Below are 15,014 nucleotides of genomic sequence, written 5' to 3'. Positions count from 1 at the left end.
ATGCTACAACCGTCAAAATTCAGATGGATTATGGTTTGTTTTCATTTGCTATTAAAAAATGTCAGTATTGGCTTGAGAAGCCCTGAGCTCTGCCACCTTCCAATGTTTATTCTCTACAGCAACGGAAACGGCAGAAGCTGGAATAATGGAACATTATTAATATTACCATGAACTGCACAGACTCAAAAATAATATGCAAAATAGTTAACATGACATAGGCTGAAAAGGAAAATTGTCAATTTTGGTTCTAAATGTCGCCTGAATTCCAATGGTTTTGTGCTCTCAGAAGCAATAATTCACTGCACAAACCATGTTTATCCTAGCTGCAACCTAACTTGTATTTACTGTAGTCTGGGTTGTACTTATTACCTTACAACATAGTTTGTTCATAGTTTGATGTCAAGATGCCTACTCAAATACACAGTCTGTTGAGTATGTAAAGGAGATTTTGCCAAGTAACAGATTAATCTGGGCAACGCACTGCCCTTGACATAAACAGAAATAAAATATAAATTCACATAGATTTTGCCATCCACATTTAATATTATATAGTTAGTTTTATTTTATTGGATTAAACATTGTTTTCCCTAATGTTTGCATTCAGAACAGCGTTCCTGTAACTTCTAACACTAGCAACATGAAGGTCATGGGTTCAGTTCCCTGGGAATATGTGAACTGATAAATTTACGCCATGAATGCACTAAGTATAAGAATCTTCCAAATGCATCAATGCAATGAAAACAGACCTGTGACCAATTTTTATTGGATCATGATGAACCACCAGTTGAGAACTGCTGCTCTATGAACCTCTAAAATGTGGCTGATGAAACTGTTGAAAGACTGACTATACTCAGTTCTAGCTAAGAGAGATTATTTGAATGTACAGCATTTGAATGTACCTGCTTTGATGTTTTATCATCAAAAGACATTATCAGATCAAAATTAAATGTCTGTATCATATTTTTGTACTGTAACTGCATACTCAGATGACATGCTCCTTTGTAACAACTAAAAATTCACAGCAGATGATTCAGATTCATCTTCCCAATGCAACTTAACAAGTCAAGACAGAAGTAAGTGTGCTTTTGGACTGTTAGAATAAGAAGAACTAATTTGTCTTCCTTTCAAAGCTTCGTGTGAAAGATTTCAGTTTGTGTTGGGTGACAAAGAAGCTCCTGAAGGTCACATTTATGTCTTCTAAAGTAGGCAGGAAATCAAAGAGTGATTATTGGAGACTAAAGCTGGAATTGCCAACACCTGTCCCACACTGCAGCTAGTGCACATGATCATGATGGATCTGTTAGGGAAGAACTCTCTTAAGAAGAGGAAATGGAGGAATCCACAGGGGGGTTGAATGGCTCAGTTGTGGAGAGCCAGCGCTGCCCTGAGCTCTGAGGGATGTAAAGGGCGATGCTGTGGGTCACTCCTGGAGTGGTGTTGGAGTTAAAGGTCTTTAGGAGTAGCAACACTTTCAGGCAAGCTATATTTCTAGAAGATTTTTCCAAAGTCTGAGGTAGTCGTAATGTCAGGAGGGCAGACCAGCTCTTTGATGAAAGATGTGTTCTTTTTGTGTTCATGTCTTTAACTATTAACTATTAACAGAAAGAGAACGGGAAGTTGTTTACTTGATCATGATTTTGAAGCTTCTATGTACTTTGAATGCAATCAGTCGTCCTTGTCTGCTGAAAGATATTATGGTTGAGGATTTGCACAAAAGAAAATGTCAGTGATTCAGCATATTTCAAGATCTTAAAGGGATAATATGTGCAAAAATGAAAAAATAAATAAATAAATGGAGAAGAAAGTCATACAGGTTTTGAACAAAATTATTTTAGTATAACTTATACTATTATATAGTTTTGTTATTAATATTTGTAACATTTTAAAATGTATTTTTATATTTTATTATATTTTATTTTCTTCAAATTATTTTCTAAATTATTAAATACATCCAGTTATAGGCTAAAAAATGTTTCCATCATGCTATGTTGTTGACCGAAATTACTAAATTGTTTTATATATACATATATATATTGTATTGATTTTAGTTTTAACAACACAGCATGATGGAAACAATTTTTAACTGATAACTGGATGACAGCATAAATGAAGATTGCAAAGCAATGGGACTGTCAATCTTAATATTATCACTCTCATCACAAAGGCTGATCACACAGTTATGTATGTGCACAATTGTACACCAGCCATGCAGCAGGACAGTGAAATGATAATGGAAAGAAAATAAAATGATGACAATGGCACTCGACCCATAAAAAACATCTCCTGTCAAATAATTTCATACCACAATTCGTGACCACAACCTCAGCTGAACTTTGAGACCTGATGGTTTAAGCAACAATAAATGATTATTTCGGTCTCTCGCTCGCTCACCAGCATGCATAATGCTCAGGTGGCCTGTATTAAAATATGGGACACACCAACCACCAGTGCAGTCAGAAATTATGAATGATTGCCTTACACTGTAAGGCATTATTTGCGGGACACCACTGGAGTTATATCACTGACTCTGTCTTGATTTAAATGTCTTCATGGGATTTTTGCATGAGGTCCTGTAATCTTCCAATACGGGGAGAATGAAAACAGCTGGGCGGGAGTGAAGATAAGTACCATAAACGTGCCAGATGTCCTGAGATTAGAACCTCAACACATCAATCATCAACTACAACTGGGGATTTCAACATTTATAGTCCTCGGGACACCCCATTGATACTTTCAGTTAACTCAGGGACCCAGAGTATAAAAAGCTAGTACAAATATAGTCACAATAGTACACATAGTCACCTAATAATAGCAATTTTAAAATTTTAAAAATGTCTATTCAGTCTTTTTTCCAGTATCTCTTTTCTCAGTAAATGTTGATTTTCCCCCAGGTATGCTATTTACAGCATACATGCTGAACTTTGTGGAATCATGTAACAAAATTAGCATGGTAGAACGTCACTTTGAGAGGCAAATGAGGGAGACAGCTATTCAGTGTGAATTTACAATACATTCCTGGCTACCTGAATGTAATTCCTGGCTCCTATAGTAATACTTTTTTTATTTTATTTATTTATTTATTTTATTTTTTTACAGCGAAACAACAATGTCATGTATAGAGTTTTACATTACAGTACAGAGAACACAGTGTAACCGACTGAGTTAGGTAACACTATTACATTGGTTCAATGTGGGAGTTATTCAATGACTTTCAGGGTAGTCTACTTTTAAAAGAAATCTGTCAATAATTTTCAGGACACAATCTGCTTTGTCTATCACAACTGAACTGTATGAGAATATTGAACCTACAGTCAGCTAAATGTCAATTTACTTTGAAGTTCAAATCTTATTTTATGGGGTGTTAATTTCACTAGAAAACCAAAAGAAAATGATTGATTCCACATTCTACATTATCCTAAAATGCAGCGCTAGTGATTATTTCACACACACACACACACAGAGTCCGAGAGACAGAGATGAGAGAGAGAGAGAGAGAGAGAGAGAGAGAGAGAGATTACGGTATGTCTCGGTTCACCTAAAATGTGTGGCTCATCACATTTACAAAAAAAGTAATCAAATTACGCATCTGTAGTCATGAGATTTGACTATTAAATAATACATATGGTCAGGGTTAAAGTCAATAGCTCTTGGCACTAATGCTGGGCGTCAGAATGTTCAAACGTCCTGCTGTTTCACAACGTACCGTATGAAAAATGACATTCACCCAATCTCTGTGCCCATACCCCGCCAACACTACCCCAAAGTGCCGTGGCTGAAGCGGTGATAATCTCGGAGAATTAAACCGAACTAAGCGGCGTCTAGCGAAAAAATAAAAAAGGGAAAAACTTGATCTAAGTAAATATGAAAGACGTATTAATATGTGGATGCAGCGGTTTCTGAAAATAATGTGCGTGCAGAATCCGTAACGCAGTGCTTTCTATATCACATAAGAGTATGATAAAACACACAACAATTACTTACCAACAGCTACTTGCAGTAGATCAGCGCACAAGAGAAAACACAAAGACAAGACGGTCATCTTTCCCATATTTTGCAGTAAATCCCAAACTCCATTTGCGTTTACATGCTCTCCGTCTGCTCGCCGCGTAATTCCCACCATTCCAAACGGATGCGATCCCACAAACTGGTCATGATGCTGTCCAAGTGTCGGAAGGAAGATTGAAGTTTAAAACAAACGCGCACTCAAAGGGTGAAGATTGCGTTATTATTTAAGGTTATTAAAAGCGTTGCATTGTGAAATAGTCACCTCGCAAAGGCTGCAACCAGCGTTTACGCACGGACGAGGATTAAAAAATAGATATGGATTTGGATGAAAATCTCTCTCTCTTTCTATCTCTCTCTCTCCCTCCCTCTAGAAACAGACAGGAACCGAGTCACTCGTGATCACTCGCTTTTTATTTCACACAATTTCCCTTAATCCTACCGTGGCTCCAAACCCTTCCCCTCTAATTCTGTCCACTAAACCGATTTATTCCTGCTGGATTTTTCCCCACACTGAAAAGGTTTTGAAAGATTATTATAGGCATATACGTGGTGCGATGCCTTACCCTGCATTAACTGCATAGAACCTGGAAAGATCAAGTGCTGGAAATGTTTCTACGAACAGCGTCACCTAGGGTATCTGCAAATGAACCCCACTCAGCTTCAGTGAGTTTTCATGTTTACCATGTTTACATACAAGTTTCCATGCACGTGGATCAATAGGGATGTCTATGAGGATAAAAAAAAGAGACAAAAAAAAAATCTAGGTTAAAATACATATGTCAGCTTGTTGAAATGCAATCTTTGCATTTGTGGGAGTTTTAAAATGAAAATTATCTTAAAATCTTAGAACATGTTTTAACCATCATGTAAAAAAAAAAAAAGTATAACAATGTTATATAAATATATATACAGTGGTGTGAAAAAGTGTTGGCCCCCTTCCTGATTTTTATTTATTTTTTTATTTTTTGCATGTTTGTCACACTTTAATGTTTCAGATCATCAAAAAATAAAAATAAAATAATCAAAGATAAAGTAAACACAACATGCAGTTTTTGAATGACGTTTTTTATTATGAAGGGAAAACAAAATCCAAACCCACATGGCCCTGTGTGAAAAAGTGCTTGCCCCCTAAACCTAATAACTGGTTGGGCCACCCTTAGCAGCAACAACTGCAATCAAGCGTTTGCGATAACTTGCAATGAGTCTGTTACAGCGCTGTGGAGGAATTTTGGCCCACTCATCTTGGTAGAATTGTTATAATTCAGCCACATTGGAGGGTTTTCGAGCACAAACTGCCTTTTTAAGGTCATGCCACAGCATCTCAATAAGATTCAGGTCAGGACTTTGACTAGGCCACTCCAAAGTCTTCATTTTGTTTTTCTTCAGCTATTCAGAGGTGGATTTGCTGGTGTGTTTTGGATCATTGTCCTGCTGTAGAACCCAAGTTCGCTTCAGCTTGAGGTCACGAACAGATGGCCGGACATTGTCCCTCAGGATTTTTTGGTAGACAGCTGAATTCATGGTTCCATTTATCACAGCAAGTCTTCCAGGTCCTGAAGCAGCAAAACAGCCCCAGACCATCACACTACCACCACCATATTTTACTGTCGGTATGATGTTCTTTTTCTGAAATGCTGTGTTACTTTTACGCCAGATGTAATGGGACACACACCTTCCAAAAAGTGCAACTTTTGTCTCGTCAGTCCACAGAGTATTTTCCCAAAAGTCTTGGGGATCATCAAGATGTTTTCTGGCAAAACTGAGTCGAGCCTTTATGTTCTTTTTGCTCAGCAGCGGTTTTCGTCTTGGAACTCTGCCATGCAGGCCATTTTTGCCCAGTCTCTTTCTTATGGTGTCATGAACACTGACCTTAACTGAAGCAAGTGAGGCCTGCAGTTCTTTAGATGTTGTTGTGGGGTCTTTTGTGACCTCTTGGATGAGTCGTTGCTGCGCTCTTGGGGTAATTTTGGTCAGCCGGCCGCTCCTGGGAAGGTTCATCACTGTTCCATGTTTTCGCCATTTGTGGATAATGGCTCTCACTGTGGTTCGCTGGAGTCCCAAAGCTTTAGAAATGGCTTTATAACCTTTTCCAGACTGATAGATCTCAATAACTTTCTTTCTCATTTGTTCCTGAATTTCTTTGGATCTCAACATGATGTGTAGCTTTTGAGGTCTACAGGCGTGGCTAGAGAAACTGAACTCAGGTGTGATAAACCACAGTTATGGTTTAACAGAGGGGGGCAAGCACTTTTTCACACAGGAACCCTTCATTTAAAAACTGCATGTTGTGTTTACTTGTGTTATCTTTGATTAATATTTAAATTTGTTTGATGATCTGAAACATTAGAGTGTGACAAACATGCAATAAAATAAATAATCAGGAAGGGGGCCAACACTTTTTCACACCACTGTATATATATTAGTCTGCTAAATGACTAAATAAATAAAATAAATATATATATATATATATATATATATATATATATATATATATATATATATATATATATATATATATATATATATATACACATACAGACACACATACACTTATTCCAGTGCATTTGTGTGTGTGTGTGTTTTTTTTCAGAAATGAAGCCTTTTATTGATATACAGAACCCTGACATATAAAAATATATTTGGCCCATAACAAATTGATGGTTATTTAAACCAAAAACGTGGCTTTAAGCTGACTTTAACATTCCCGTCTCTGAACGAGAGGGCCAATCATAGTTTATGCATGTGGGGTGGCAACTCAGGTAGCCAATTAAATTTTAGGGCTGCCTATATAGCACCACCATCTCAACACGCCCCTGGATCTATATACTAATGTCATTATCATAAAAAGTGAGAATTATTTTATTAGCCTCATAAAATTATACAACACTGCATGCTGACAAAGGACACAATTTAACAGGCAATGCTATGCATGCTGGTAGACAAATAGATTAGTGTGCCAAGCGTATTGTTTAATCATTGTAAAGGTTAATGTGGCCATATGGGTCTTTACCATGAATAAGGCAGTTTGCGGAAGCTCCCACACAATACATACAGTCTAGCACTTTACCTGCGCCCAGGAGTTCATTAATGAAATGCAAATCTTGCCTCCGACAACACCTACAAGGAAGGAGGGAAGCAAGGATGAGAATATTATGCAATACTCTGGGGTCAAGACCTCGTTGCAGGCGCTCTGAAATTCAATCAAATGCACAAATTAGAAAATATATTTCTGAACTCTCCAACAGAAACTGCCACAAGTGCTAATTAAAGAAATGTGGGCGTACTTGCACGTACCTGAGGGGGTTTAAGGTCTTCCTGATGTTGAACTCCATTGTGCCGAACACTTTGTATTCACCTACACCCACACCGCAGATGGCGAGTTCTTGCGCAATCCTTTTGGGACGCTCAGAAAATATATATCATCCAGCCTGTGAATTTGGCTCATTTGAATGTGTATTTGTTTTTTTGTGCTGAAGAAACTTGAAAAGAGACAAAGGCATGCAGCGATACCTGACTGACACTCACTCTAGCAATAGTTCCTACTGCATATTTATTAATTGAGCCAGAGTGTCAGTCGGATCCTCTCTGCCCTGCTTAGTCCTTCCTCTGAGCGCACGTGCTTGCAGAGTCATGACAAGACCCTTGGTAAGGCTCTCTGATGATTTATGAGAAGGCGATGCTGTGACGTAAGGGAATGAACAGACGGGAGGAGAGGAAAAACAAAATTTGAGGCCTCATAAATGGTCAAAGACAGCACGTCTCTAGAGCGTCTATGCTTTCTGCTCGAGATGAAGTGGTCGCGGTGCTTCTGGTGCGAGTTGAGCTGGTGTCTGGGCAGGGACCTACAATACTAATGCGATATCGCACATCTCTAGAGGGAAGTGTCAACAACAATTTATTGAAGCAACACTGCCCAACATGTTCCTATCCATATGGCACTTGCCCTTTGGACATCAACAGACATCTTCGAGAAGCAGCCACACCTTATATAGTTGTGATGGGTGGTCTGATTTTGGTCTCTCTTCAGCCCTGCATGTTTGTTAAAAGTATAGCTCATCCAATAATTAAAATTTGCTGATAATTGACTTCTCTCAGGCCATCCAAGATGTAGATGAGTTTGTTTATTCTTTGGAACAGATTTGGAGAAAGTGTAGCCTTATATCGCTTGCTCACCAATGGATCCACTGCAGTGAATGGTTGCCATCAGAACTAGAGTTAAAACTGCGATAAAAACATCACAATAGTTCAAAATTAATCCACATGACTCCACCATTGTTTCTGGTTATGCATACTCTATCATTGCTTTCTCCAATTAAAAATATATATTTTCTGAATCAGGAGACAAATATGCACAGATCAAGCACCGTTTACAAATGAAAACAGTCAAAAACAGTCCTAAACAAATCTGTTGGTGGATGTTGATGTGAGAGGACACCAGAAGATGGACTGTTTCACTGGAGGAAGCATTATTATGGATTATGGACTGATATTTTGGCCAGAAGCAACGGACTAAATGTAAAAATGATGGATTTGTTTAATTCAAACATGTAGGATTGTAATGTTCTTATCAGATGTTTGGACTCTCATTCTGACTGCACCCATACACTGCAGAGGATCCACTGGTGAGCAAGTCATGTAATACTAAATTTTAAATCTTGGTTGGCCTGAAAGTGAGTACATTTCAGCAAATTAGATTTTTTTTTTTTGGGTGAAGTAAATAGAATTAAGATTCTTTTTGATAAACCTTAAATAGTATTTAAATTCTGATTGTTGGTCTGACAGACGTCCGGAAAGTGTCACTTGGACAAAAAATAATAAAAAAAAAGACGTAGGCAGAAGAATGAATCCCATTTTCTTCCACTTGCGTTTTTCGTCCTTTTTTTTAACACTTGCTGTCCTCTCTGCTGCCTGGAGTTAAATCAGCAGGCAGGGAAAAGAGGGCTGGACAGATAAAAATTTCCTATTCTCACTGACATCAGTAAACATTCTTTTTGCGCACCAGATACATTTCCATCAACTGTCGTTCTCAGTGCCTGGAGTCTTTTATCACACTTAGCTAGACTTGCAGTTAAAGCTGCAAAACTCAGTGAAGGAAAGCTCATGTGGTAGTCCTATACAAAGTTGCTGTCAAAACAAAACATATCTGAATTCTTCTTGGTGACTTTATTTGCATTTTAGGATGACTCATTTTTGATTGTCAGTCATGCATAGTGACATGATAGCTGGAATGCACTGAACCGAACCAATACCAGCACTACTATGAACACAATAAAAAAGAACAGAACAACAAGATTATTAACAATAGTATATTATGCTTGTAAGAACATGTTATAGCAAAAAGTAAATATAAATGAACATCAGAGATTATATTGAAATAAACATAAAATTACTAATATATATTAAATTAAATTCAATTATTAATTCAATTAAAAGTCAATTCTATAATGAATAAATAGCACGAGGCCGTAGGTAATCACAGCATGCCGATATACATGGCACTGCCACAAGTGTGATATTGCATTTATACAACAGTTCGATGGAATGAGTATACATAATACATAAGAAACAACAACAGTGTCTTTATTTTATTTTTATTTTTTTTGTGCAGAACTACTTGTTTCCGCCACAGATTCAAATCTCAGTATGACAGTTTAACAGCTGAGCCCAAGCCTCCGTTACTAATTACAAAAACATCACTTTAGAACTATATGACGGCATGTTAAGTTTCTTCATTGAAAACTTACTGTATTAAAGGGATACTTCAACCAAAAATGAAAATTCTGTCATCATTTACTCACCCTCAAGTAGTTCCAAACCTGTATGAATGTCTTTGTTCTGCTGAACTATCCCTTTAAAAGCTCACTGTATTATGTAGAGTATTAATAGAGAGATGGACTGAGCGAGTGTGATTACCTGCATCTGATATAGCATTCATTCTTCAGCTCGATCTCATATTCACATAAAACACACTCTAAACAATGATGGGTTAAAAACAACTCAACTTGGGTTATTTGGCAACCCAGCGCTGGGTACATATTGGACAGAACACATGCTGGGTTATTTTGACCCAGCTGGTTGCGTGAAATGTTTTTACCCACCATGCTGGGTTGTTTAATTTATTGTTTAAAAATGATTATATTGCTGGCTTAAAATGGGCTGGAAGTTAAAAATCACACACAGAATTACTAGAGGCAAAAGTAATAATCAAAAGATGAACATTTATTATTAAGCAAGAACACAGGCTCAACCCAGCAGTAAGGTAGAAAAAAATAGCCCAGTGTTAAAATAACTCAATAAAATGACCCAACAAGCTGAACCCAGCGTTTGGGTAAAAATATAACCCAGCACCTGGGTAAAAAATATTAAAAATAACCCAATAAAATGACCCAACAGGCTGAACCCAGCATTTGGGTTAAAAAAAATAACCCAGCTTTGTTTTATAGTGCATTAGATTGAATGTCCGCTGAGGAAAGCAATATTGTACAGTTAAGATTTCCGATGACAGCATTGCTCAATGCATTTGTTGTCTGCATCTTACAAGCAGTGGTTGAAACTAAAAATAACTTCCTTGTTCACAACTGTTTCACTCTCTTTCAATATAAAAGTCTTTACTGCTGACTCGCTCATAAAAACGGTGTCTTGTCGCCATCTGATGGCGGAATAATGTATCTAAAATCACCACCACGAACACACCGTTTCTCAATACTAAGTAATATTATGCTACTATTATTTATCTAAATACTATTTATTGACTAATAATATTTAATAAACAACAACAGCCATCATCATAAGTAAAATAGCAACACTCTGATATACAGCTTTAATGTAACAAAACATATAATGTGATGGGATTTTGCCCTAAGCCAAAACGATTTGCTCTGGAACAAATAACAAATTAATGAGACCAAATACTGCCCGTTAGATATTAATCATATCTCATGTTTAACCACTATGGAGACATCAGAGCCAGTGGCAAATTCCAGAAGATCTGACCAGTGAGGTCACTATATCTTTATTAACAAATGAAAGTGGAAATACAGCAAGTGGAGTGATACAAACCGGGTGTGCCTCACACGTCCTGCAAAGTGAAGCTGCGGGCTCTTTAATCGCCCCCTAATTGGCATCGTTCCGCTCTGCAGGATGGAGACTGCGGCTTGCATATGCGATCACCCGCTCCTGTCCATCTTGTATCTGTGATAATACTGCACCCAATCCTTGGTGGCTGGCATCAGTATAAAGGACAAAAGGCAGGGAAAAATCAGCATATGCAAAAATTTGGGCTTGTGTGAGGCATGTGGTCCACTTAATCTTGCAACTACTTGACTTCTTGTGGTCTGGAACTCCTACTAGAAGGGTGTTTAAAGGCTGTGCTATCCGAGCAAAATTTGCAATAAAACGTCTGTAATAGCTAAACCCAAGAATGCCCTCACCTCTCGGACAGTAGAAGGGACAAGCCACTCTTGTACGGCTGCTGTTTTACCTGGATCTGGGCTTATACCAGTCCTATTTACTACATGCCCCAGGAACTTCACTTGTTGTTGAAGAAACTGACACTTATCCAGCCTCAACTTCAATCCATACTGTGACATCCGCTGGAACACCTGCTCCAAGTGACAAAGATGAGTGGCAAAATCTACTGAATACACAATAACATCGTCCAAATAGATCAACAGGAAGTCTACAATGTAGTCGCTCAAACAGTGCTGCATTAATCTCTGAAATGTAGCTGGTCCATTGCACAAGCCAAATGGCATACGCTGAAATTCAAATAAGCCCAAAGGAGTTGTAAATGCAGTCTTTGGGCAATCGTCAGGGTACACCCCCACCTGCCAATAGCCGCTGGCCAAATCCAGGGTGCTAAACCACTCAGCTCGGTTTAAGGTGGTCAAGGTCTCTTCTATTCGAGGAAGTGGGAATGCATCCTTATGTGTAATTGCATTTAACTTACTGTAGTCAACGCAAAAACGCCAACTCCCATCTTTCTTCTTAACCATAACTACTAGGGCTGCCTATATACTATTACTCTCCGAAATTACTCCAATCGGCCAGTAGAATTTTAATTTCCTTATACATCATTGTGGGGAGTGGTCGGAACCGTTCTCGGACAGGATGGGCATCCCCAGTTTAAATCCTATGCTGGACAGTCTCAGTAAAGTCCAATTCATTCTCGTGCTTAGCAAAAACTCCATTTCCTCAAAAGTGCATCAACAGCTTGACATTGTTGGTCAGTTAAATCAGATCCTCCATAGCTTTTAGGCAGTAATGCACTGGAAAACACATAGAAGCAATTGCCAATATCCCAGTCCAATTTAAATCATCAAACAAGTGCACCCAACAACCAACCACAGCACAGTAAACACCCAAAACCTTCTTCCCCACACTAACACAATACAACTATTGGCTAGTACACTGGCAATTGGTTATCACAGCCTCTACTAATTAAAGGTTAATTCATATAAAATAATTACAGTCTTTATCCATTGATCTATCTTCAATAACCCAGTTGATAAAGTCGTACTCATAATATGACCAGGTAGCAATTCCACTACCCAGTCTAGATAAATTCTGGCGGTGTAAATGTGATTCCTCTGCGTCTTCGTCGTATTCCCCTAACCCAATCTACTCGCACTTCTTGCACGGTTGTGAAGGTGATTTCTTTGTGTCGTTTTTCGGCGTTCTCTCCACCACGCACTCTTTCACACCTTCTTGCACGCCAGCGCCTATGCACCACAGCTCTGCGACGTTCGTTATACCAACACGTGCTTGAACGTAGAGAACAAAAAAACTTCCCGTCTCAGTCTCCACAGCGCACTCTTAATGGGCAATAATCTCCACCCATTCATATTCCAGCCTATCACGCTGGAATACGAATTAGTCTGTTAAAAAGGGTTCGTCAACAAAAGCAAAACATAATACATCAACACTAATCAATAACAAAAATAAAAAATATACCTACACACATATATCAAAATATCTCCTCATACCCATAACACTTCAATATTTGAATCCCATCACATGTGTGTGTATATATATATATATATATATATATATATATTAATCTATATATAGGCCTATATACAGGGTGCAATTTGCCAGGGGGTATTATTACCTCTGGTTTATGCATCCCAGTTTATCCCCACCGGGATAAAACAATTCTGGAACTCAATCACAGCTATACAATACCGAAAAAAGGAACAATGGATAAGAAACAAAATTTGTATGCTTGTAGAGTAAAGAAAAACTGTGTCTCAAGTGCAAACAAACATCTTTGATACTATCAAGAGAGCTTACTTCGACCCTTAGGCATGAACAATTCCTGACCGTCTTTCTCTCTCTCTCAATACAGTAAATGTTTGTTTAGCTGCTCTCAAACTTCTCTTGATTGAAATGTGCTGTAGGGTGAAGCAGAAGCTCAATCCAAACAAGCTGTTGCAGAGCTAAGCTGTGGTTCTTACAGAGCCTTACATAGCTAGAGAGCCAAAGCCCAGACCTCATACAGGAGAAGCAGGATCATCCAAGTGTGGAGGAACCTGCTTAAGGATTCCCTCATGCTTCTCACAGGATGTCCATTGAACTTCTTTAGCTTGCTAACAAGGGCTGTCACCGCATTAGTCAACCAGAACATGTCTCTCAGAAAACAAGCCTTACAAACAAACACATCATCTAATATGCAAATGAGGCCTTTCCAGCAGCCCTGGCACTCATGCATCTTTCAACAAGGATATACCAGTGAGAAAACTAGAAATCTGAGATTGGCATCACAAACGACATATTGTCTGTAAAAGATTAGTGAGGGCACATATGGTACTTAAAATAACAGTAAACAGCAAGCTATGTTGGATAATTTATTTTGAATAATTCAGATTTTTTTAATGATTTTGAAAGAAGTCTATCATCCTCAGCCATGCTGCATTTATTGAATCAAAAATACAGTAAAACAGTAATATTGTGACAGTTATTTTTTATTTTTTATGTTTTAAAATATAATTTATTCCTCTAATGGCAAAGCTGATTCTCAGTAGCCATTATTCCAGTCTTCAGTGTCACATGATCTTTCACAAAATTATCCAAAAATACTATTTTGGTGCTCAGTTATTAAGAATTATTATTCATGATCAATTATTAATAATGGTAGTGATGACTATGATGTTGAAAACATTTTTTTTTTGCTGATTATTATTTTCATAGAAACTCTTTTTCCCAGGATAATCTGATGAATAGAACATTTTGAACAACATTGAACATTGAATTTTAATTAATCTAATTTAATTATATATATATATATATATATATATATATATATATATATATATATATATATTGGGTGATCTTAAAGATGTCTATACTCCCACTTTTGATCAATTCAGTGCATCCTTGTTGAATAAAAGTATCAAGTTATCAAATAAATAAATATAATACAATATAAATAAATAAATAAATATTAGGCAGCAATATTTCATCATTACTGCTGTGTCAAAACGTATACACTATATTAAGTAAAATGGAACACAAGTAAAACCTATCCAGGTGTTCCTCTGTATAGATGTCCAGGAATTTAAGCCCCTTTCTATTTCTCAATGTTTGTCAAAGCCACAGCTCCAAGACTTTCCCATTGTGCAAATGCTGGTATTCAAAATAGATTATAGGAAGTATCTGTCAGGGGCAGAATTGCATGGATATTATGCATGTGGGGGGCAGGCTTGTAAAAGCGCCAGCAGGAAAAACGTTGCAGCAAGTCCACACTATCACTCCAGATTAGGAGCAACTTGGGAAAATGGGACATTTCCCAGCTCCGGGGTGTGACCAGGTTGAGCCAGCTACAGCAGTGAGGTTGCAACAATTTACATCATGCAGACATCCATCTACCTCGTCAAATACCGTCCTGATTGATGACACGGCTTTTATTTTCAAATAAATTGAATGCATAATGAATATACCACTGTATACACTTTTCCAATTAAGACTTTGCAGGTGACCTAAATAACACACATTTTACTCTAAATCACAAA

The 15,014-nt window shown here is 37.7% G+C and overlaps 1 protein-coding gene across 3 annotated transcripts in view; it reads right to left on the bottom strand.

Annotated features, from left to right (window-relative positions):
- Positions 1-4,316, bottom strand: part of LOC306854726 (immunoglobulin superfamily member 21-like) — a gene marked incomplete at its 5' end in the record, with an annotated part of 209,342 nt that extends 205,026 nt beyond the window's left edge. Inside the window, 2 exons of one of the 3 annotated variants that reach the window (XM_079392967.1) lie at positions 3,982-4,156; positions 4,268-4,316. In XM_079392967.1, coding sequence (XP_079249093.1) covers positions 3,982-4,120 — 139 coding nt within the window. Of the gene's footprint in view, positions 1-3,981; positions 4,157-4,267 lie in introns of those variants that run through there. The other 2 variants (XM_079392966.1, XM_079392965.1) reach the window with 2 other exon arrangements.
- Positions 4,317-15,014: the final 10,698 nt, after the last annotated feature.

The sequence above is a fragment of the Barbus barbus genome, assembly GCF_936440315.1.
Source record: "Barbus barbus genome assembly, chromosome: 35".
Taxonomy (NCBI): Eukaryota; Metazoa; Chordata; class Actinopteri; order Cypriniformes; family Cyprinidae; genus Barbus; species Barbus barbus.
The sequence above is the reverse complement of the archived record's forward strand: the minus strand, read 5'-3'. Positions and strand labels throughout refer to the sequence as shown.